General features: G+C 46.3%; 2 protein-coding genes across 3 annotated transcripts in view; one reads left to right on the top strand and one right to left on the bottom strand.

The window, feature by feature from the left end:
• Nucleotides 1-11,015, top strand: part of SAMHD1 (SAM and HD domain containing deoxynucleoside triphosphate triphosphohydrolase 1) — a 57,191-nt gene extending 46,176 nt beyond the window's left edge. The window contains exons 14-16 of the mRNA XM_027621825.2: nt 4,703-4,807; nt 6,171-6,308; nt 8,836-11,015. Of these exons, the coding sequence (XP_027477626.2) occupies nt 4,703-4,807; nt 6,171-6,308; nt 8,836-8,970 (378 nt within the window). The 3' untranslated portion in view covers nt 8,971-11,015. The remainder of the gene's footprint in view (nt 1-4,702; nt 4,808-6,170; nt 6,309-8,835) is intronic.
• An 836-nt stretch (nt 11,016-11,851) lies between these two features.
• TLDC2 (TBC/LysM-associated domain containing 2) lies at nt 11,852-23,282 on the bottom strand. 2 transcript variants are annotated; one of them, XM_027623102.1, is made up of 6 exons: nt 23,216-23,282; nt 21,843-22,004; nt 21,197-21,349; nt 18,873-18,968; nt 13,410-13,483; nt 11,852-12,406 (listed from the first exon to the last, which is right to left on the bottom strand). In XM_027623102.1, exons 1-6 carry the CDS (start codon nt 23,243-23,245, stop codon nt 12,271-12,273), a joined length of 651 nt encoding a protein of 216 aa, XP_027478903.1. In that variant the 5' UTR covers nt 23,246-23,282; the 3' UTR covers nt 11,852-12,270. The 2 variants fall into 2 exon arrangements, with proteins under 2 accessions (XP_027478903.1, XP_027478904.1); XM_027623103.1 differs by lacking the exon at nt 18,873-18,968.
• Between the last annotated feature and the right edge of the window lie 1,502 nt (nt 23,283-24,784).

Here is a 24,784-nt window from a genome sequence, read left to right as displayed (position 1 = left end):
ACCTGCAGATCAGGCTATGGTTTCCTGTTTCTTTAGATGAAATTACACCAGAATAAAGGGATTTTCTGAATTTCTGAGTTTCTGAGATTCTGAAAGAACTTACTCTCCCGAATGTTTTCCCTGGGCTGTCACATGTCCTCCCTTTCCCTCAGTGCTTTACTTGAGGGTCTGCATTGCTCTCAGTTCAGTGCACTATCCTAGTCAATCCCTGACCTCCCATCTGGTTTTTCTCTCAAAGCGCAATCTGCTAATGAATATAGGATCAGAAGTACTTGAAGAGACATAGGAGAAGACAGCACACACATGATTAAGTTTGCTTTAACCTAAAGGCAAATTGATGGAGCAATGAAAGATTTTTTTTGACTATCAGACATGTCAGAACAAAAAATTCTATAAGATTTTGTTATGATAGAGGTATGTGAAAATGGGAATGTAAATTGATACAGGAGACCATATTAGGGTCGATGTTAACCAACCCAGCAATTTCATTCTAGGTATTTGTTGTAAGGAGATGATCAGTTTTGAAAAAAAAACAAACAAAAACAAAAAACAAGCACAAATCTATATATTGTGGCATTATTATAGTGTAAAATAAGGGGGGGAAAGGATATATCTCTCAATAGGAAATATAGTGGAATAATGCAAACATTAAAAATTGTTCTTAACATGAAAGATATTTATAACTAAAAAAGTAATACATTCAGAATGATTTTATTTTTGTTTCTTTAAATGTATATACACATGTGTGTATAGTGAGCACACTGAAAAACATTCTGGATGTATTGGTAAAACGTTAACATGGTTTCTACCCGGGTGATGGAGTTGCAGGTACTTTTTTTTTTAGAGTGAGTATGGTAGAAGAGTTTCATAATCAGAAAAAGATGGGTGAAGATGGGGTGAAGATGGGTAAAGCCCTTTTGTATTCTGAGAAAGCAATTTGCTAATTAAATGTCTTATGTATTAGCCTCTCAATTTTAGTTTGACAGTGTAATATATTTATGTGGTACATTTTACTATATGTGCCTCCTTTTAAGACTGTGTGTAGTAACTTTTATGATTACTTAATGGGCTATAAAACTTAATTTTGCTATTTAGAATGAAAGATTCATAGTTGTTGATCTGTAGCTACATTTTGCCTTTGAGTCCTTCCTTGGTTAAGAATGGGAACTCCAACTATTATAGTATTGCCCTTCTAGAAAAATAACCGTTTTATCAAATCTGCTTTAAGGAGGAATTTCTAGTTATATATGTTTTGGAGTAAATAGGTATTGCCTTTTATTTCTTGTCTAAAACCAAGGAAATAAATACCAAAGAGCTGGGGGCACTCCTGAAAATTTGATTAGTGTTCATACCTTACCATGATGTGTCACAGTGTCAAGGCTACATTGGGTCCCTCCCCACGTGAAACAGTACCCAGGAGAGAAGCCTAGGATAGCACCAGCCCTGGGTTCATGGGGAGACTGAGCCGTTGCTGCCTCCCAGGTAGAGGCGTGCAGAACCCTCACTGCAGCTCTCAAAGCCAGTAGCACACACACGCTGGGAGACACACCCCTGGTCTGACTTCGGGACCAGAGCTGAGCCTCAGTGTCTTCTTTCCTCTCCAAGGTACTGGCAGGAACTTCATAGACCATGTTTGTTTGTTTGTTTTCTTCAGGAACCAGTCACAGGGTAAGCTCCTCTTATCGTCTGTTCTTTTCTGTACCACCATCACCCCATTACTCTAGTTTTTCCCCCTCTTATTTTCGGACCCTCCCTTTCTCCCAGTCCTGTCCGTGGAGCTCTTCCACACCGTAGTTAACACGCTTCCCTGGGTCCTCAGCCTCCTTGTTGGCTCTCTTTGCCCTTGCTGCCTCCTGGCTGTTCCCTGAGAACCTGATGCTTCTGCAGCCCCTTCGGGAAGAGCGTGGTCCTCGAGGTCAGGAGGCCTTCCTGCCCATCAGTCCTCGCGTTCCCTAGCATCACTTCAAGGCCCTGTGCAAGGTCCCTGTTCCTCTGAGACCGGCATCTCCCGACCTGCTGTCCTCTTAGTTGAAGATTTGGGGCTGGTTTAGAGCTTTTCTCCCTGTTCTAGTTCCTGCACTGGTCCTTGGTGGCTTCATAGTCCACAAGGCTGGCCAATTCTGGTTGATCTCTTCATCCTTATCCTCGGTGACCTTACCTACTCCACCTCGGCCAACACTCAGCAGATTACATTCTGAACCATACCGATATTTGAAAATACCTTTCCTCTAAAAATCACTGATTTTTAAGCATCCTGCCTGTCCTCAAATCCCCTTTTTCCTTATGTGCTTGTTCCTTGCTCTTCAGGACTTCTCGTTTATTGTCTCCTCACTTTCTTCCAGCTTGTCAATGACCTATCTCTACTTCTCTCCCACTCTTAGATTCTGTGATAGATTCAGTCATTTTCTACAATTACCCTCTACTCCCTTGCCTTTCTTCGCATCTACCCAGCAAAAGGCTGAATGGCAGTTCATAGTCCCCAGGCTTCGTTGGGCCCTCTGGACTTCTGGTAGGCTTAGTGCAATTCTCCCAGTGTCCATAATGACTATTTCAAACCATCTCCACTCTTCTCAGACCTCCAGCCCTGTTCCCTGCCCACAACTGTATTCACTGGGACTAACCCCATTTTGGCCCTTATTTCAGAGATAAAATATAGGCCATTAGATAGGAACACACCGAACCTACACACACCGAATAAGCCTCCATCTGCAGCTGTGTCCAGCCTTCCCTCTGGCAATGGGAAAATGTCTCTCTTCTTATCAAAGGCTAAGAGTAATCCTTTTACTTGTGTTCTAGACCAGGGCTGTCTGGTAGAACTTTCTGTGATGCTGGAAATGTTCGGTATAATTGTGCTGTCCATTTTGGTAGCCACCAGCTACACACGGCTGTTAAGCATTTGAAACATCACTACTGCAACTGAGTAAATTTTTTATTGTATTTAATGTTAATAACTTTAAAATTAAAAAGCTGCATGTGGTTAGTGGCTATGACATTGAGCAGTACACCATAGAGCCATTCATCTTAGCATTTCTGTGGAACCCCAGGGTCCATTCTGTCCTCTCTTTCTAACTTCCCCAGCAACAGTTAAACAGACTTTCATCTCAGGAAAACAGCAAACGTCGTACTCTTCACTTCTCTCCTCTTCTTTAGGGTCCAGTTCATTGAAAACTTGCCCCCCCCCCCACCGCCACAACTCCCTTACCTTTCCCAGGTACTACGTTCCTCTCCACATTCTTCTCTCATGCATCTTTCAACAGTCAAGCTTCTAAGAGTTGTCTTCTCTTTTATTATTTCTCATTTACTCCTGAACCTTTTGTCTGTCGCCATCACCATACGAGAACTATTCTTCCAAGTTCGCCAGTGACTTCAGTGTTACTTAACCCAGTGGACCATGGCAGCCCCGTGCCTCAGAGCTGTTTCTTCTGCCTGGAATTCGTTTCCTTCCCACATAGATAGACCTGGCTAATTCCTGCTCACTTTCCCAGGAAAACATGCCCAGTCATTTCCAGGGAGCCCCAGACTACTAGGCTCCCTGGTTCCAAAGTTTCACAGCACCCTTTGCTTCTCCTTGGTAGCTCTTAGAACAAATGTAGTTAGAGCGTTACTTTTTTTTTTTTTTTTTTTTTTTTTTTTAGAGATCAAACAGTTTTTTCAAGATTACACACGTAAGTACTGGAACCACTGTTTGAACCTGGGCAGTCTGGCTCCAGTGCTTACTCTTTTTTTTTTTTTTTTTTAATTGTTATGTTAATCACCATACATTACATCATTAGTTTTTGATGTAGTGTTCCATGATTCATTGTTTGTGCATAACACCCAGTGCTCCATGCAGAACGTGCCCTCTTTAATACCCATCACCAGGCTAACCCATCCCCCCATCCCCCTCCCCTCTAGAACCCTCAGTTTGTTTTTCAGAGTCCATCATCTCTCATGGTTTGTCTCCCCCTCCCACTTACTCCCCTTCATTCTTTCCCTCCTGCTATCTTCTTCTTTTTCTTTTTTCTTAACATATGTTGCATTATTTGTTTCAGAAGTACAGATCTGTGATTCAACAGTCTTGCACAATTCACAGCGCTCACCATAGTACATACCCTCCCCAATGTCTATCACCCAGCCACCCCATCCCTCCCACCCCCCACCACTCCAGCAACACTCCGTTTGTTTCCTGAGATTAAGAATTCCTCGTATCAGTGAGGTCATATGATACATGTCTTTCTCTGATTGACTTCTTTCACTCAGCATAACACCCTCCAGTTCCATCCACGTTGTTGCAAATGGCAAGATCTCATTCCTTTTTATGGCTGCATAATATTCCATTGTGTATATATACCACATCTTCTTTTAGACATTACTTTTATAATTATTTGTTCAACCTCAGTCTAGGCCACACATGCTGTGGGCACTGGGAGTGTATCAAGTTTCCTTGTACCTACAGGACCTGTCACAGTGGCTGTCACATAGGCAGAGACTTTACACCCTACTTACGTTGAAAGCACAAATAATCTCCCCCACCCCATCCAGATTTCAAGACCAAATCCCTATGGCACATGCACCAGAGTTATTTTTATTCTACTGTGAGCTACCTTATCAGTGCCTTATTTCTGAACCTCCAGAGAGCTCTGCTCCATTTCTTGTGATGCTCCTACAACCCTGAATTCAATTCTATTATGTGAGTGATCACTAATTTATTCCTTTTATTAAGGTTATCAACATGGATTATGGAATGGAAGACAAGAATCCTATTGACCATGTTCGCTTCTATTGTAAGAGTGACCTCAGCAAAGCAGTCATGATAACTAAAGATCAGGTAACTACTTAGGTAAAACAAATAGACTGTAGTGGCATTTTGCAAATCTATGGATAAATCTGCGTTTTACATGCAGATTAGGTCTTAAAGTCAATGTGTATAGTAAAATTTTTTTTTAAGATTTATTTATTTATTTATTTTTAAAGATTTTATTTATTTATTTATTTGACAGAGACACAGCAAGAGAGGGAACGCAAGCAGGGGGAGTGGGAGAGGGAGAAGCAGGCCTCCCACGGAGCAGGAAGCCTGATGCAGGGCTCGATCCTGGGACCCTGGGATCATGACCGAAGGCAGACACTTAACGACTGAGTCACCCAAGCATCCCAAAAAAGAATTATTTTTAAAATTAAAGTATATCTGGGGGCGCCTGGGTGGCTCATTTGGTTGAGCATCCGACTCTTGGTTTCGGCTCAGGTCATGGTCTTGGGGTCATGAGATCAAACCCCGCGTTGGGCTCTGTGCTCAGTTCAGAGTCTCCTTGAATTTCTCTGCCTCTCCCTTTGTCCCTCCCCCCGCTCACATGTGCTCTCTCTCTCAAATAAATGAAAAAATACAATCTTAAAAAAATTGGGGTCCCTGGGTGACTCAGTCGGATAAGTGTTTGCCTTCTCAGTTCATGATCCCAGGATCGTGGGATCAAACCCCCCATTGTCGGGTTCCCTGCTAATGGGGAGTCGGCTTCTCCCTCTCCTCTGCCCCTTCCCCCCCCGCTTGTGCACTTGCTCTCAAATCTTAAAAAAGTCTTAAAAAACTTAAATATATCTGACTTTTGTGTAGACTAGACCATCTTAGCAGCCAGTTTTTCCTGTTTGCTGAAAATAAATGAAAGCACTGTTTTTGGTTTAAAGACTAGGTTATAAATCTGATGGGAAAAGTAGTGTTGTATGGTTGAAGTCATGAAAGTTAAATGTGCTTACTTGCATATCTTTTGGTGAGAGTCTGGTCTGCATATAATTACATGATACAAACTTTTAGTCTTTTATTGACATAAAATTGTGGGGCATTTTGCAGTATGACAACTACCTTGAATTCCTTTCTTTGGATGATAATTGGGATATAACAGCAAAACATTGTGGTGTTTTTAAATAACATCAGGAAGGGAGCTGGGGCACTTGGGTGGCTCAGTCAGTTAAGCATCTGACTTCAGCTCAGGTCATGATCCCAGGTTCCTGGGATCGTGCCCCATGTTGGGCTCTGTGCTCAGCGGGGAGTCTACTTGTCCCTCTCCCTGCTCGCTCACACTGTCTCTCAAATAAGTAAATAAGATCTCAAAAAAAAAAAATAGAATGGAGCTTAGGAACAGCTAACCTCTCTTCGGTGTATGAATTCAAGATGACAGTGAAATCTTTTCTTCTTTGAAAAGGTTTCAGAGCTTTTGCCAGAGAGATTTGCAGAGCAGCTAATTCGCGTATACTGCAAGAAGACCGATGCAAAGACCTTGTTTGCTGCACAACAACATTTTGTTCAATGGTGCTTAATCAGAGACTTCACCAAGCCTCAGGTGGGTGGTTTATTATTCACATGATTTGCACAATTTTTTATTTCTAAGTAAAAACTAAAAGAGATCTTACTTCCCTCTGAAAAGTTCTCATTTAAATTATAGTCACTTGATTATGGTTTTGGGAAAAAAAAAGTTTTTCTAGTTTAAGCTTTCCTTTTAAAATGTCTGACTCTGTGTTGACTAGTGATTTCTTCCTACACCAATTTTGAGTGGGTACTCTGTTTATCATTATTATCCTAATACTAAAAGTTCAAAGTGATGAACATGTGATAGTACTTTATAATGTTCTCACCAGTTGTCTGCACTCCTCCCAGTTACCTGGGAAATGAGTCATAGTGTCCTCATCTTTCAGAGAAGGTTACCAAAGCTGAGTAAATTGTTTAAGGCTACATACAAGTTGATAATAAGTTTTCTAACTTATTATTTCAAATTCAGTATTCCCCAAACTGTGAGCTATTTAAATTGTCTGGAATAAGACAATGGAGAAGAAGAGGAGCCAAGCTGTAGCTGACAATCCTATAGCGAATGTTGTTAAAGTTGTCCCTTACTGGCCTGGACATGGCAGGTGCCTGGCACAGAGAAAGTGGCCAGTCGATTATTTGTTGAGTGTCTGAATGAAATACTTGGCAGGCAGGTGGTAAGCTGCGTTCTACTTCCTAGCCCAGGATGCTCTCCCACAACACCAGATCTGCCTTCCCCCAACCCCCATGCATTGGGTGCTGAAGGAAACAAAATGAAGGAGCAACCCGGTAGTCGGTACTTTATCAAGTGCCGGAAGGAGTGATACAGATGAGTTCTGTTAGGATTCTAAGAGTTAAGAGAGCTGTCAGGAAAGCCTTCTGAAGGAGAAGCGATTCTGCTGGGTCCAGAAGGCTGGATTATGTTTGAATAAGTAGCAGGGAGAAAAGGTGGATGTAGTTCCTAGAGGAGTAACCCAGTGGCATGAAATTGGAACAAGTGGAGTGTGTTTGGGGGCCGTGAGGAGACCAGCTATGTGGACTCAAGAGTCCCTACTGCTGAGTGGTGAGAGGTTGAATGGGAAGAATAGACTAGATTATGGAGAGCATTGCATAATCAGCTAAGGAAGAAGACTTCATATGAACAGTGGGGAGGGAACCATTGAGAGATTTCAAGAGTTTCCTTAGGTGCTGCCATCATTACTTACTCCTGCATTTGTTACCTCCAACTAGAATAAGACCCATGGGGATGAGGAAGTGTGTCTGTAGCACCTAAGGAAACTAAACCACTGATTAAGAAAGAAAACTAGCAGCAGATGGATTGGAACTTGGAGAGACTGGAAGTAGAGAGACAAGAGGCTGTTGAAGTTCAGCCATCTGGCAATAACTACTTTAAAACGACGATACATCCACTCATTGAATGGGGATTTTTGCCAGGTCCTATGTTAGGTACCAGAGATGGAACAGTACCTAAGACAGACATAGTTCCCACAGTCTTGTTGGGGCACACAAGTAAATAACAATTGTAGCGGTGTGGTAAGTGCCTTGGGGTAGGGCGCACAGAGTCTTAGTGGAGCCAAAAGGAGAGGGATTTAAGCCATAACTTGGTTGGTTGGGAAAGGCTTATTCTAAGAAGGACTTAGAAGCTTAGACCTGAAGGATGGATGAGATGGAGTCAGCTGGGTAAAGTCGATGGAGGGGGTGAGGCCAGAAGATGGGCGAGAGCATGGTGCCTTTAGGGGAGGGGTCCAGGGGATTTTGCATAGTCCTGTAGGCTAAGAGCAATGGAAGCCATTAAAGTGTTTTAAGCAGGAGAGTGACATTCAAGTTTGTATTTACAAAATTCACTAGAGTTGAAACTAGAATGGGTAGAAATAAGGACGCTTGATAGAAATGGAGATGAGTTTAAAGGCAAATAATGTTGACTTTGAGCCAGAAGGGTCTTCCAAATAGGAATATCATTTATTGTAGGGGGGGACTAGGCAAGAGAGGAGCAGGGATCTAGTGAAGTCCCTCTTTTTCCTGGAAAAACAGACAGAGGGGCGCCTGGGTGGCTCAGTCAGTTAAATATGTGACTCTTGATTTTGGCTCAGATCATGATCTCAGAGTCATGAGATCGAGCCCCATGTTGGGCTCTGCGCTCGGTGTGGGGCCTGCTTAAGATTCTGTCTCTCCCTCTGCCCCTCCCCACCCCTCTCTCCCTAAAAAAAATAGAATAATATAAAAAAATAAAAGCAATTATTGGTATTTTCAAAAAAAGAAAGGCAGAGTTTGTGTTTCGTGAAAAGTGTATGAAGGAAGAGGAGTCAGAACTCTGCGGTGCCCTGCTCCTGGCCGTCTTTGAAAAGAATAGGTCTGATAGCTTTTCCTACAAAGGCTCTTACCTGCTCAGGGCTGTGGTGTTTCTAATTTGGCCCAAGCATAGGGCATATATGTAATTTAGGGTTTCCCAAGAGTAAGTATGTCTAGAAGCAATCTATCTGCAAGACAAGGATAGGTGCACATGAGGATTTCACTCAAAGTTATGAAAACTGGCTTTTCTTTGTTCCTGGTTTTTCTTTCCTTGACAGGATGGTGACGTTGTAGCCCCTCTTATAACACCTCGAAAAATGGAGTGGAATAACGCGAATTCAGCCCAGAGCCCAGATCACTTCCAGAAAGTGTCCAAATCTAGACAGTGGCTTTTTCCGGATGACTCAGTGTAAATGTTTGCAACCAGTTGTTTACATAAAGCCTTCTTCCCTGTCCCCCAGCAATATTAACTAATGTAGGGAATTTGGTCGTGGAGTTCTACAAATTTAGTGATAACTAGTGCTTTTTATATTTTGAATGTACACACATGCTGAAGCTAAGTAATTTTTATCCAAAGAAACAAAAAGGTATTAGGCAAATCTTACTATACATGCTATGGAAATTGTTACCTTGTCTATTTTAACTGTAACTAAAGTCTTTCTCTAATAGTCTTATTTTCTTAGAATAACAAAAAAAAAAATTAGGTACTCTGAACTCTTATGACAAATGATTGTTCTTTTAAAAAAAAAATGTTTAGAAATGAGAGAAGGTGCACAGAGGAATTTGAAGTTGGGACTGTCGTAAACAGCCATGGTTGAGAACGAAACATAAAAGCCTAGCCCCTTGAGGGAGGGTACCCATCACCTTGAATTTGAGGACAATTCTTCTTAAGTGATCTGAATGTTAGCGAAAGACCTTCCCTCGCCCTCTTAGCCAGGTTGGACTAAACAGTAGGAAATGAGGGCCGGGAGTAAGCTCCACCTCCTGAGTAAGAGGCATGATTAATTTTTTGAAAAGGTCCGAGGGCTCTGGCCTTCTCTGGCGTGGGACATAAAACTGCCTCTGAGGAGGCTGTTCCCTGGGTCAGTTGCAGCCCCAGACCTGGGCAGTTTCTTTCTCCTGAATACTCACTGTCCGTGTCCCAAGGTCTTTTTCACTATCATTGCTCAGCCTGGAGAAGGGTCCCCTCCGACCTTCTGTCTGAATTTCCCTAGTAAGCTGATCAGGGTCACAGGAGCCATTCTTGGGGCTACTCAGAGCTGGGACTTTGTTTTTGCTGGTTCAGTGGGCATTTTATGGGTTTCAGAGCAAAGACTGAGCTGGCTGGGATGAGATGAGTGATTATCCCAAGAATTCCACGTTCCCCTCTGTGGCCCAGTATTTCCCACTCTTGACCTTTACCTCCTGCAGTGGAGTAGGCACCACTGTGGTTGAGCAGTTCCGTGCAGAGGGCCCCCACCCCCACCTCCATATACACACAATTGCCCGTTCTACAGAACTTCACCAAGAATAAAGTCCGGAGTTAGAGCCAAAGCTGGCGGTAGCCAGAGGGTCCTGTAGATGCAGGGCACTGGGGAATGGGAGTCATGAACCCTTAACATCTTATGCTTTGACACTCCCTTACAAAAGCCTCCAAGGCAGGCCGGGATTGGGGGGCCAGGCCTGGCTCCGGGCAAGAGCAAGCGGGAGGAAGGAAGGAACTCAGACTATAGGCAGCAGATTATCCACAGTCTTAGGAATGCTGCTACCTTTTACTGTGTAATCAAGTTCTGTTCTGTTGACACTAGGCTGAAAAGTATTAGAGATGTCTGCCATTCTGTATAACCACCACCACCCTCCTCCATCCCCCAGCAGATGATCAAGAGTTGACCCTAATTCATAGGAGAATAATTAAAACCCTTCCCACTTCCACCATAATGCTGTGTGGGTGAGGATGTGTCCATATGTGGGCTCCTAGAAGCACAAGTGAAGTCAGCCATGGGACTGAGTCATATCTGTGTTGGCCGAGGTACCTCTGAAACATTCAGTGGGGAGAACTGTAGGGCTCAGAGTTAGTGTATCCAGACTCAAGGTCAAGAATGTAATGTTTTTCTGCTAAGATTGTTTTATTTCTGCAACTCCTGTCTTTAAGTCATTGTGGTTTACTCTGGAATTTTATGGTTTCAACATTGTATCATTGTGCTATCTGAGAAATAACTTGAATCAACTTTGTTTGCACCCTTTACATATAATTCAGCTGCACTTTATGCTCTTTGCAACTGTTTTAATTATCAGAACCATGTGCCATTTAAAGGTTAAATTTTTCTTAACAAACACCTTCACTATTTGTATAAAAACTGAGATTTTAACAACTTAACCTCTAGAGTTACTGAACTGTTGTCACCTTGAGAATGTAAGAAAAATGATTTGTTACTTCGTTTGGGTGAGGAAAATAGCTGCAATAAAGCTTCATGAATGTATCTCCATCTTGAAACCAAAGGTGTTTTCCTTAATGACGTCCTCTCACACGTGTGTGCCCAGTCTGCACTCTGTTCTGCAAATGAAATGTGTCTAGGAATCTACCCAGATGCGTCTGACTATGTCAACGCTATGTTTGGTTTGCAAGAGGGGGGATGATATTTAACAGGACTTACGTTATTTGGTTTTCTGACAGGAGGCAGGCATTGTCATGGGATGGGATATGGATGTCTCTTATTTCCTGAGCTCTTGTGTTAGGAAACATATCTTTCCTCCTTTTTAACCTGCCCTAGGTTCCCATCTACAGAGATTCAACTGCTTTATCCAAATAGGTATATTGCTCATTTGCTGCTTTCATATCTTCCTTGTGAAATTAGAGATTTGCAAGCACCCCGTATGCTGGTGGCCGACAGGAAGCCCTCAATGTTCTAGAAAAAGAAAGATGCTACTGGAGTAGTTTCACCAGTTGAGCCCAGGTGTCTGTGGTTCGACAGTATGAAGTTAAAATGATTTCTAGGGCGCCTGGGTGGCTCAGTCGTTAAGCGTCTGCCTTCGGCTCAGGTCATGATCCCAGGGTCCTGGGATCGAGTCCCACATAGGGCTCCCTGCTCAGCGGGGAGCCTGCTTCTCCCTCTCCCACTCCCCCTGCTTGTGTTCCTGCTCTAGCTGTCTCTCTCTGTCAAATAAATAAATAAAATCTTTAAAAAAAAATAAAATAAAATGATTTCTAAAACATCCAGAATAGAATATATATATCTCCATGGAAAATTGTCTAGAAGGATGTATATGAAAATGAAAAAGTTAGTGTTTTGGGGGACTGGTTCAATTTTAGGCAATTTTAATTTTTTTTAAAGTGTTCTGTTTTTTTCTACAGTCAACATGTTTTAGTTGTATAATTTCTAAAAAGAAATTTCAGGGGGGCACCTGGCTGGCTCAGTTGGTGGAGCATGGGACTCTTGATCTCAGGGTCATGGGTTTGAACCCCATGCTCGGCATGGAGCCTACTTTAAAAAATAAAGAAATGTCATGAGGGTCTTTGTGCTGCTCAGATGAGGTGTGAGTACCTTTCACTCCAGAGTCACCTGTCCTGGAGAACACTGCTTGCTTCCAGGACTGTCTCGGGCCCCCAGGCCACAGGGAGGTTTGGTCACAGCCATAGTCATCCAGGTTTTGGAGAAAATGGGCAGCCCTCTCTAAGGAGGGTCTAGATGGTGTTCATGAGCAGGTCCAAGCATTTGTTGTTTCAGAAAGCTGCATCAGCTCAGGACCCAGGCCTCCAGCTCCTTGATGCAGAACTGCTCTTGCCGGGCCAGCACCTCATTATTGAAGGTTGCACAAGGGTGGCTTCCCCCATGGTACAAGTCTCCATCCAACCACAGCCCAAACTGGCCACTAAAGAGAAGAGGAAGATCTCGGCATGACTCACTCCTGGATATTGGCCTTCCAGGTCTACACCATCAGCCTTTGGCCTCACCATGACCACAGCTCAGTTTTGCCTGTTTTATCTCCTTAAACTGATTTATATCCAGAATTGTTGGGAACTCCACATGTTGTTCCCCATAGGATTTGGAGCATTTTTTTTTATAGTTAAATGATTTTAATAAATATATACAGTGGTGCACCACTGTCCACAGTCCAGTTTTAGAACATATGGAACATTTTAAAGATGGCAATGCTTAATCAAAGGAGTGAATCTTAAGGCATGGACTCAGCCCAAAACACTTCAGAAAGCATCCATTCTGATCCCCTCATTGGACAGCAAACCAGGCTGGGGCTGGGAAGTGGGTTACTGCAAATCAGCAATGGCTTGTATGTTCTGTGCCAAACTCTCAGTAGGGGCTCTTCAGGGAGCTGGGAGGGCAAAGAACTTGCCTGGTACTCGTCAAACACCGCTTTCATCTTTGCCCTCAAGATAAGATTTATTCTGCCTGAATTTGGAGGTCTCACCAGGAGTAAGGCTTTTTATTCCTAACCCACTCATCCCTCCAAAACACACACACACACACACACACACACACGTTTCCTCGGCAAATGCCTGCCTTCCTCCAGTGAGTTATGTTCCCTGATCTAGCCTCCCATCCCTTGACCCTAGCCTCATCCAACGATGCAGAATGCTGTTCCCCAAATCACATGCATTCAGACTAAGCTGTCATCAACTGTAAACACTTTGGAGGGTAGTCCATGCCATTCTACCCCCTCGGTGTTTAGAGGAGGCTTGAGGGGTTTGGCTGGGGGACTAGGCAACACCTGGGCCATGTTGAAGGGAAAGGCCTGGAAGTTCACCACCAGCTTCATCTTATCTGGGACAGCCCTAGCCCAGCGTTTCCGGATGGGGGAGGGACCAGAACACAGACTACCCCAAGACCCCAGACCCTGGGAGGACTGAGACACGCACCTGCTGCTGCCCATCATCAGTGAATCCAAGTCTCCTTTCACAAAGAAAGAGTTGCTTCCTGTCCACTTAAAGACCTGGGATAACGGGAGAAAAGCTGGGTTACTGCGGGGAGTCCTGCCCTTGCAGTTTGACTCCACACCACTGGGTGGCAGTGTCGTGGAGGGAACGGAACATCCAGGCCCAAGCCCCACCTAAGCGTCGGGAAGTACCCTGCCCCCTGAGATTTCTTTCCATTCTCCCCGGATTTCATCTCTTGCCTTCCAGTCTCAGTTCCCACAACCCAACCCCCCCCCTCCCCCCCCCCGTTCTAGAAACAGACGAGAACTCTATAGCATCCTGCTTGCAAAGCTGGAGAGAGGAGGGGGAAGTTCCTGGTCAGGAGCTGGGCCCTGATTCTGCCATGAGCTGTTTCCTCCTCTCTCCCTGGAGCCTACCCACTTCCCCACACTGCCTCATACTCCGTTCGTTAGCAGGTCTTGGCCCCACCCCAAAGACACAGCCAGACTACCCCCATTTCTGTCACGTCTATCTCCACTTGTGCCCACCCAATCCCCGCCATAGTCACTCCTCGCTGCTCACAGCTTACCTGTCCCTGCTTCCAGTCACCTGCCCACAGCCCATCTCAGCTCTGCCTTGTGATCAATATTACCATTCCTCCGCCTAAAGCCCTCCGAGGGCTCCCCGCTGCAATCCCGCTGCAATGGGAATACAATCCAGCTGCTCGCTCCAGCCAGAAGCCCAGCCTGCGCTGACCGCTGCTTTCCTCTCTGACCTCTTCGCCCCCTTACTGACTTCACTTCAGCTACCCTGGCCTTGCTGTCCCTGGGACACCCAAAGCTATTCCTGCTTGAGGACCTTCGCACTTGCTGATCCCTCTACTGAGGATGCTCTTCCCCCAGATCCTGAAATGGCCCACTTCTCATCTTTCAGCCCAAATGTCATCCCAGAAAAGTTTCCTGGGGCACCCTGTCTAAAGTAGCCCTTCCTCCCAGGCTCTGTTTCCTTTTCCTCAGCATTTAGCACTCTTTGAGATGACCCTGTTCATGTGCCAATGTGCCGTTGCTTATTCCACTACCATGTAAGGTCTGTGAGGGCGGTCTTGATTCCCAGCAATATTCCCAAGGCATGGTATAGATGTCTGTTGAATGAATAAATTATTCAAGAGTCAATTGGGCTAATAAAAATATTTCTAGAAGGCCACGAATGTATTGCATATTACTGCCTGTAATTAGTTGTTTTAAAAAAATGCTATGAGCAGCCAAAGGGTTTTTAGCAAGAAAACAGACTAATAAAATAAACCCCGGGCTCAGAAGAGATAAGATAATATTAACAAGTGACCATGAAAAGACAGAACCATTCAATTCCTGCTCTACTTTCATCGAAGAATGTGACCTTCAGACTTGAAGGAGTAAGATAAATATTGCTATGGAAGAAACGAAGACCCTGTTCATGGTGCTATTTGGAATCACCATCAAGGAGCCACTGAGAATTCATAAAGAACACAAGAGGTGTCAAAAGACCAAAGACAGGCAAAGATTACCCAATTAAAAACAAAAACAAAAAAAAAACAAAACAAAAAAACCAAGATTCCATAACGGGGGCTGAGAAGACAGCCCCTCTAAAAAGAATTAATTTCATTCAACAATTTTTCAAATTTTTAAAAATTTTATTCATTCATTTACTTAATTATTTTTAGCCTTTAGTACCAGTCACTGTTTTATGTACTGGGTGGGATGGTGAATGTAATAGACAAAAATTCCTGCCTTCATGGGACTCCCATTCTAGTAGGTGGAGGCAGGTTACTAAGTAAAATAAATAGACTGTTAGGTGGTGACAAATGCTAAGGATAAAAAAGTAGAGAAGGACAAGAAGAGTTTTCAAAGAATGGAATGTTATAAATTTAAATTAGTTGGTCACAGAGGGCCTCTCTGTGATGGTGACATTTGAGCAGAATCCTAAAGGAGGTGAGACCTGAGCCATGTGGTGATCCAGTAGAAGGCAGTCTAGGCAGAACAGCATATGCAAAGGCCCTGAGGTAGGAACAGGCCTGCATGTTTAATGGCCAGCTCAGAGCTCACTGTGGCTAGAGCAGAGTGAGGGAAAGGAAGAATAACAAGAAACAACATAAGAGAGAGGCCAGAAGATGTAGGGCCTTGTAGGTTGTTATATATATTTTTAAGATTTCATTTATTTATCTGAGACAGAGAGATAGCAAGAGAGAGCACAACCGGTGGGGCGGGGTGGCTGGTGGTGGAAAGAGGGAGAAGCAGGCTCACCACTGAGCAGGGAGCCTGATGCAGGGCTCGATCCCAGGACCCCGAGATCATCACCCAAGCCAAAGGCAGATAGTTAACCAAGTGGGGTTAAGGCCTGAGCCACCCAGGCGCACAGGCCTTGTAGGTTATTATAAAGACTGGCTTTTCTCCAAGAAAGAAAGCCATTGGCAGCTTGGAGCCAAGGAATGACATGCTATGATTTACCTTTTAAAAGGCACACTCTAGGGGCCCCTGGGTGGCTCAGTCTGCTAAGCGTCTGCCTTCAGCTCAGGTCATGGTCCTGTAGTCCTGGGATCAAGTCCTGAATTGGGTTCCCTGCTCAGCAGGGAGTCTGCTTCTCCCTCTTCCTCTGCCCCTCCTCACAACTGCTCATTCTCTCTCTCTCTCTCTCAAATAAATAAACAAATAAATAAAATAATCTTTAGGGGGAAAAAAAGGCACACTCTAGCTATTGGGATGACTGAGTTGGAAGCAGGAAGACCCTTTAGGAGGGTATAGCAGGAACAAGGACAAATAATGATGCTGGCTTGAACCGGGTGACAGCAAAGGACATGGTGAGAAGTCGTGGGTTCTGGATATAGATAGAGAAGGCAGAGCCATCAGGATTCATTGACAACTCAGGTGTAGGGTGTGACAGAAAGGAATCAAAGACCCCAAAATTTTTGGTCTCAGCAGTAGGAAAGATGTAGGTGCTATTAACTTCATTGGAGAAGATGGGCAGGAGGAGCAGATTTGGGGGCAAAGTCAGGAGCTCGGTTTGGGACCTGTGAGGCTTGAAATGCCGGGCTTGAGATCCAAGCAGCAACTCTTGGTAGTAGTTGGATATATGTCAGTTTCAGGTTCAGGGGTAGAGGCCATCAGCACGAGACCTTGAAAAAAATGAGGGTAGAGAAGAGACAAGAACCAAAAATTTTGCTCTGGGACCCTCTGATGTCAAAAGGTTGGGGAAGTGAGGAGGAACGAGCAAAGGATTCTGCCAAGGAGTAGTCAGTGTAGTAGGAGGAAAATCCGAGAACTTTAGAATTCTAGCATGTGAATACAGGAAAGCAAGTGGTAATTAGAATCCAGCACGGGTTTACTAGAACAACGGACCCCTTCCCTGTTTCCTGAAAAGATTACCAGGCTGGCTGATGGAGACAATGCAATAGATACCTTGTGTTTTGCTTTTAGCAGGGAGTCCATAGCTCCTTGTGACCTCCTTGTCATGGGACCAAATAATTGTGTGGCTGAGTATATCTGTAGGTTCATGGTCCATGCATTGGGGGGGAGGTCTCTCATAGCAAACAAAAACACCTGGGACTAGTTCTTCATCCATTGAACAAGTATATCGTGAGGGCATGCTCTGGCAGTGCAGACACACTGACCCCCTACCCATTCATCTCTTGGGTTCCTAAATGGGCACTGTCTCCTTTCCAATTACTGTGCTTTTGCACATGCTCCAAGAAGACTGCTCCCCATGCCCTTCATCACCTGGTGATCTTGTTTGTCCATCAAGATCCAACTCAAGAAGCTCCTCCTCTAGGAAGTCTCCTTTGATCTCCCCACTCCCATTTGATAGAGGTGCTCTTCCTTGTGGTTTCTTCCACAGCCCTTATCGCTCTATATTGTGATTGCCTCTCTTCTGCAAGCCTGAGAGCATCTCCGTCATTTAGAGGGGTAGCCTACCGCCATGGCTGAGTTCAAGCCCCAGGGCCTGTTGCTGCATCTCATCCTCGCCACTGACTAGCAAGTCACTCGATCTCTCTGTGCCTCCGTTTCCTCAACTGTTAAGCGGGGCCAATAATAGTATGTCCCTCAGAGGAATGTTGTCATGATTAAATGCGCTAATTTGTGAACGTCTCAGAATAGTGCCTGGCAGGTGGTACATTAGTACCCAGTTAGCTGCTACTATTTATATGAGTAGTAAAAGTAGTGCGCTTCGTGCCAAGCCTACAGCGCTCAGTCGTTTTATTCAATAAATAGCTCAGAGATGGAAAAGTTTTACATGGGAGATGTTGGCGACGAACCATCCCCCTCCCTCCTTCAAAAGCCCTGCTCTCCAGCAGCAAGTACCCTCTGACTCCACCAGTCTTGTCTCTGTCACTCACCCATCTCCTAGTCACCAGTCACCACGAATTAGAGGCTTGAGCTCTGTCCCACCCTTCCTTCCCTCCTCCCTCATTCCTGCTGGTGTCCTCGGTGAACTTCACCGTCCGCACAGACCCATCCCGTGCCTGCCCTCAGCGCCCGTCCTTTTCCAGTACCGGAGACTTCTTACCCCCACCTCAGCCACTGTCCCCTCTGTTCACACCCAGGAACCTGTCCTTCCCGCTCTGTTTCCAATGGCCCTCTCTCTGGGATCTTCTATTCCAACACGTGGCTCGACGGGTGTCCTTGCTCCGAGTCTCTGACCACAAGGCCACCTCTCAACTGTTGTTTTCGTCTTCGTCTCATGGTCCTTCAGCCTGCCTGGCTGCCCTTCCCCACTGGTCCAGACTAGGTTCGGGGGTCCATTTTACATTCCCACTCCCTTCGGCTTCCGCTTCCCTCTCTCGCTCGGTCACACCACCTTGGCGGAAGCCCCATCTTGGAGGAGCCCTCCCAGCTACACTCTGCACGCCGGAACCCAAGGAGCCGAATGTAGCTGGCGGAAAAACACCAGGGGACTAGACTGCCTTTAAGCTGACGTTCCCCACTTGCAGTTCACGCTGCCTAGCTGTCCTTCTGTTTCTCTGGTTCTCTCCAGTAGGCCTCCCTCTCCACTCCCGTAAGGACGATTTGACACCTTCCCTCTGCTCAGTCTGTACGCTCTCTCCGCCAACCTCACTCTTAGCCGATGACCTCAGCCTACACTTCCTAAGAAGACTGAAGTCACTGGATGTGTCTGTCTTCCTCTCCCACCTGTGCACCCACAGATCTACTTGCACTCGGACCCATCTTGTCTTTGCAGCCTGCATCGGGTGAGCAACACCGCTCTTCCTTTATGAGCCAGTCTGTGGTGGCCAGGGACCTCCTGAGCACTGTAAGAAATGAAGATGAACAGGGCCAAGGGGGATGCGCTGCCCACCACTGGCCTGTCCCACTCCCTTTGTGGAAAGGTGGAGGAATACCAGGCACCCTGGCATGGGGATAGAGCTAGGGGCCACTGGGGCCTCAGGATCTTTGTCACAGCCCTCCTCCCCCCTCCCTAGAAGGCTGGGAACATCACCTTTAGCTGTGGGGAGAAGGAGAAGAGGAATGTCTCTCCAGTACCATAGAAGCCTTTGCTGAGTCGAATGGCTGAGGAAGAGAAGGCTCCAAACATCTGAAAAGCAGAGGAGCTTGCTGCGGCAGCTCGCGGGGAGAGGAGACAACCCCACTCTCCAGGCTTGGTGATATAGGCTCACCCAGCTGGGCGGGGAGCCTGGGACAGAGCTGGGGGGTGGGGAGGGCCGCATGGGCCCATCAACATGTATCCTTTCCCTTAACACTCCCCAAGGAAGAACTCTTGCTGGCGTCTTCCTACTTTTTCTTAAACGTACCTATTTTGTAAAAGTAATCCTTGTAGAAAAGTATTAGAAGTTATAGACAAGCAGAAAGAGAAACTAAAGCCATATTCCAAGTCCCCCTTCTGCTCCCCAAGGTAACTATTCTTAACGTTTTGGTGCCTTTCCTTCCAGCATCTGTTTAATGCCAGTGTATATGTTCTTATGCAGAAAACCAGATCCTATAGTACATCTGTATTGTTGTTTTTGTTTTTTAAGTTTTATTTATTTAAGTAATCTCTACACCCAAGGTGGGGCTCAAACTCACGACCCTGAGATCAAGAGTTGCATGCTCTTCCAGCTGAACCAGCCAGGTGCCCCGTACCTGTGTTTTGTAAGCTGCCTCCCCCCTTCACTTTTCTTTATAAAAGTTCAAACACACAGAAAAGTAAAATCAGGGTACAGATACCCTCCATGTGTATTCAAAATCGTGAATGTGTTCGCCATGTTCACTTTCTCTCTCCTTATATTTTTTGGTGTTCTGTTTGAAAGTAGGTTGCAGATATTATAACCCTTTTACCCCTAAATGGTTCAGCTCCTAAGAACGGGGATTTTCTCATGTATGACCACAATACTATCATCTCACCTAAGAAAATTAAGAGCAATTCCATAATGTTATCTAGTATCTAGTTCATAATACATTTTCTCCATTGGCCCAAGAGTGCCTTTCATATCCTGCTTTAAGAACAAAAACTTGGGGTGCCTGCCAGCTCAGTCGGGGGAGCATGCAACTCTTGATCTCAGGGTTGTGAGTCCAAGCCCCACGTTGCATGTAGAGATTACTTAAAAAAATAAAAATAAAGTCTTAAATAAATAAATAAAAATAATAAAAACAATACTTTTAGTGGTTATGGCTCTACATCATTTTCCCCAGCTCTTGGTAATATTTCACTAGGTCGCAGAACCATAGTTCACTTAGCCATTTTCTCCTGTGGGATAGTTGGTGGACTGCAGGTTTTCCCTCTTATACCGAGAGCTGAGGGGCAGAGGCAGGACCACTGGGAGGCAGCCATGGGGAGTAGGTTTTGGCTTAATATAAGCAGTCACTTCCTCATAGTCAGCAGCATTCTGCCAAGGAAGGGGCTCCATCCTGAGGAAATGAGCTCCGTGGCCTTGAGGTGGAAAGCCCTTGATTGGCATCTTTTTTTTTTATTTTTTTAAAGATTTTATTTATTTATTTGAGAGAGAGAATGAGAGAGAGAGAGCATGAGAGGGAAGAGGGTCAGAGGGAGAAGCAGACTCCCTGCTGAGCAGGGAGCCCGATGTGGGACTCGATCCCTGGACTCCAGGATCATGACCTGAGCCGAAGGCAGTCGCTTAACCAACTGAGCCACCCAGGCGCCCCTTTGATTGGCATCTTGAGGGTGGAAGGAGCTCCTGCCCACGTGAGGGTCCTCAGGGACCCTTGAGATCTCTCCCAGCTCTAACATGTTCCTCCCATGGAAGAGCACTTGAAACCAGCATTTCCCCCCCTCCCCTGGCCCCTGTCTAGAGGGCCTGGCAGAACACACCCCTCCCCATTGGCGAGACCACAGGGATCTGAGACAGCGCCTTCCCAAGGTCTGTGGCTACCTCCTCAAAGCCAGCTTTCACTCTTAGCCCCCAACCAACCGGGGGATGTTTTCAAAGCATCAACGGATCATGAAGGTGCAGCTCCTCCACTTAAGATGTCCCCCCAGTTATTTATTTGCTTCACCTCTGGCCCACCTCCCCATTAGGCCTGTAGCTCCAAGAGGGCTGGAACCACTTCTGCCTGGACCTTGCTCTTGTCCACATCTAAGCTCGCACATAGACGGTGCTTAATGTACATGTGTTGAATGGATGAATTAGGGGATGAAGGAAGGAATGGCTCTGAACGGGGGAGGTCTCTATGTCATCATCATTGTCCCTTACAAGTGACGGGCGATCACCTCTGCCTCCCGCCCCTGAGGCTGCCCTGGGGCAGGGCCCGCTGGTGTGTGGTTGGGCACCCCCAGGGCTTCAGGCTGGGGCCCTGGGCCCAGCTCACCTGGCCATCCTGGTCCCTCAGCACGAGCAGCACCGGCCCACTGTGGCCTTCCATCTGCCTGTACAGGCTGCGCAGGCTGAAGCCATCTCTCGACGTGCAGAAGGCCAGGCTCCAGGGATGTCCGGTGACTCGTGGCGGGAGGTGGAGGCTGAGCTAAGGACAGGGCTGGAGGTGAGCAAGGACCCTCGTCCTCCCCCGCTCCTTCCACCCTATCCTCAGGGTCACAGAAGGACTGAAGTTGGACAGGCCCCGCTCACACAAGCATGGTGCTTTATGGGTGCCACCGGAGTTTACTGTTTCCAAGGGCCCCTTAGAGAGGGATTATTATTCCCATTTTATGGTTGAAGAAAATGAGGCTCAGGGAGGTGAAGCCACTTGCCTAAAGCCCACACGGGGAGTAAGTGGCAGAGCCAGGATTTGAACCAAGGTCAGGTCTCCCTCAGGACTCTCTCCCCTTGGTCACCTTGGTCCCTAGAGGCTGGAGAATACATGAGATGCTGAATCCCTCCCCCAATCCTTCCTACCTCATCCTTCCACCCGCCCCCCCAGCTTTGGGACACAGCCGGAGTGACCCCAGGTGTCCCTGGACCTGGCTGGGGTAGGGCAGGAGGGTGGGACCCTGAGGTTCCTGGCCCTGTGCCCGAACCTGCTTAATCTCCGAGGCTCCTAGAACCTGGCTGGCTTCTGCCAGTTGGGGCTCCACGGGATCTTCCGGAGCAGGAGCTGAGATGGGGGCTGGGGCTGGGGCTGTCTCCCCTTCCTCCTCCTCACCCTCCTCCGCAGACAGAGCGTCCTCCACCTGGCTGGGCTGTGAAGACACCAAGAGGGACAAGGAGACATCGGCTTCCATGTCTCCAGAGCCCAAGAGCCTCGGCTGCCTCATCACCCTTGCTTAGGCCCCTGCCACCACCACCCACCCCCTGCCTGTGACCGGCTCCCACCCTGGCCCCTGCCAGCCGAAGATCAGAGGTACACACGCCCATCAGATGTGGCCATGGACTCTGTGGTTTGTCTGCCTGCCTGCTCTAGATCCAGAGTGGGTGCCAAGGATCAAGTTCTAAGCTCAGGGGCAGGAGAGAAGGCAGGAGGCAGCCCGGCCTGGCCCAGCCTTGCGAGCTGTGACCCTGTGTGTCTGCACCCAAAACAATAATACTACTATCAATAAGCATAACAATAACAATACCGATAGTGGCCGATGTTGGTCAGCACACCCTTGACCAGGCCTGGCCGAGTGCTCGCTGTGCATGATCTCTCTGTATTTTCCCAAGAATCCTAAGAATGTTCTCCTTACTATCCTTATTTTACAAAGAAAAGAAATGAGGGCCAGAGGCTTCCCTGTCAGCCAGGGAGACAGTGTGTGTAGCAGCTGAGAAAGCACGTGCAGGTTTGTGTAAGATGTGTGTTCATCCATGCGAAGGTGTGTATCAGCTTAAAATAGACTTGTGTTGGCAAATCAGTGTGAGAAGGTGTTGAGTAACTTCGTCTGTTTACCTGTCAACATGTTTGTGAGTGTGAGTTGGGATTGTACAAATATGTGTGTGTGTCAGTGTGGATGTGTCTTGGTTTATGCATTCGTTCAGTTGAGCTTCCACTCTGGTCCAGAGTGTATGTTTGAGGGTATGTGCGTGTGTGTGCGTGCGTGCGTGTGTACACATGCACCTGCGCACAATGACTTGAGGACTTTTCATAAGGAGAGGTTCCTCCAGGATGAGAAACGACCAGGACACTGCTTTTCTGTTACCCAGGTTCAGGCCTAAGGAAGGGGTCCTAGCTGCATGGGGCTTCTGGACAGAGCTCCATCTGGCTGGAGACAGCAGTCTATGCTTGTTAGGGTCTCAGGACCATGGGGTTGGGGCCCTGGGGTTCCTGAACTCTGAACTCTAGGCAGGCCGGAGAGGGACTTGGAAGGGAACAAAGCTCCGGCCTGCCTCCAGTCCTAGCCCAGACCCCACCCTGCCAGAGATCTGGCCTCCCCCACCTTTGCTGACCTGACTCCCCAGCCCAAGCTGGGCCCCTTACCAGCCGAGTGTAACGCCAGCGACCTTTCATTCTGTCCGGGGCCTGAAGCTGGTAGTAAGAGTCCTCAGCCCTCACAGGGGGAGGGAGTACTGCGGGCGGGCGGGCAAGGCCTAGAAATGAGAGGGAGAGGCCTGGGGCACACCCTGCTAGCTCCGGGCCACCTAGCTGCCCTTTGCTCTCTCTCTCTCTCTCCCCCGTCACTCCCAGGACTAATCATCACTGGGTAGGTCTGTGAGGTCAGCTACCCTCCGCATTCAAAGCCTCACTTGGAGTTAGCAACTAACACGCATTAAATTCACCCAGTAATTCTAGTTGATTCCCTTCCATCTCCCTACCCTTCTAGAAGATTGGCCTAGGGATTCTGGCCCTTTGGGCAGATGCCTGAGCTCCAGGCTGGGGGCCTGGAGTCTCTGGTTCTCTCTCTGACCTTGGGTAAGTCCCTTGCACCCTTGGGCTTGTTTTCCCACATGAAACATGTTGGACGAGATCATCTTAGAGGCCCTCACAATACTGACTGCAGGCAACTCAGTTCCCTCTGTATTATAACAGAAGCTCGCAAGGAGCCAAGCCTGAACCAAAAGAACAACAAATGAACAAAATCTTCATTTTTTAAAAAAATCTTCATTTTTCTAATTTAAAAAGTAAGGCATGTATATTATAGAAAGTTTGAGGAATCTAGAAAAGAATAAAGAAAGATACAAAAATATTCATGATTTCATCTCTCAGAGATAAGCTTTCAACCCTTAAGTGTATTTTTTCCAGTCTTTTTCATTTATTTAATATATATATGCATATTTTTATAAATAGATCATACCATGTATAATTTTATAAAGTGCCTTTTCCACTTAAAAATGAGAATTTTCCGGGCGCTTGGGTGGCTCTGTTGGTTAAGCGACTGCCTTTGGCTCAGGTCATGATCCTGGAGTCCCGGGATCGAGTCCCACATCGGACTACCTGCTCAGCGGGGAATCTGCTTCTCCCTCTGACCCTCTTCCCTCTCGTGCTCTCTCTCTCTCTCTCAAATAAATAAATAAAATCTTTTAAAAAAATGAGAATTTTCCAGTGACATTCAGCACCCTTTGAACACATGATTTTTAATGGTTACATATTATTTCATCATAAGATGTATTATTTATTCCTCAACTGTTGGACATTTTGTTTGCTTCTAATTTTCTGTGATTATAAGCAAAACTGTAGTGAAATTCCCTGCTCATAAATCTGATTATATCCTTTATGATAAATTTCAAAAGTTGAATGCTGAGATCAAAAGGCATACACATAGTTCTTTTTTTTTTTTAAACGAATTTCTACACCCATCATGGGGCTCTAACTCACGACCCTGAGCTCAAGTGTCGCGTGATCCTCTGACTGAGGCAGCCAGGCACTCCCGTATAGTTCTTTTTTCTTTTTTTTTTAAGATTTTATTTATTTATTTGAGAGAGAGAGAGAGAGAGTGAGCACAAGCAGGAGGAGGGGCAGAGGGAGAGGGAGAGGGACAAGCACACTTCCCTCTAAGCGGGGAACCTGATGTGGGGCTCGATTCCAGGACCCCAAGACCATGACTGGAGC

The sequence above is a fragment of the Zalophus californianus genome, chromosome 8, assembly GCF_009762305.2.
Source record: "Zalophus californianus isolate mZalCal1 chromosome 8, mZalCal1.pri.v2, whole genome shotgun sequence".
NCBI classification, from domain to species: Eukaryota; Metazoa; Chordata; class Mammalia; order Carnivora; family Otariidae; genus Zalophus; species Zalophus californianus.
Note: the sequence above shows the minus strand (reverse complement) of the source record. Positions and strands in the feature narration are given on the sequence as shown.

Bases quoted from the DNA above. Each gene is read 5' to 3' on its own strand.
- TLDC2 (XM_027623102.1), bottom strand. From the start codon at position 23,245: ATGAAAGGTCGCTGGCGTTACACTCGGCTG. The intron at 18,969-21,196 runs GTGAGCTGGGCC...TCTGCTTTTCAG, and splicing joins TGAGGGACCAGGATGGCCAG to ATGTTTGGAGCCTTCTCTTC. The intron at 13,484-18,872 runs GTGATGTTCCCA...CCGTTATCCCAG, and splicing joins CCTTCTCCCCACAGCTAAAG to GTCTTTAAGTGGACAGGAAG.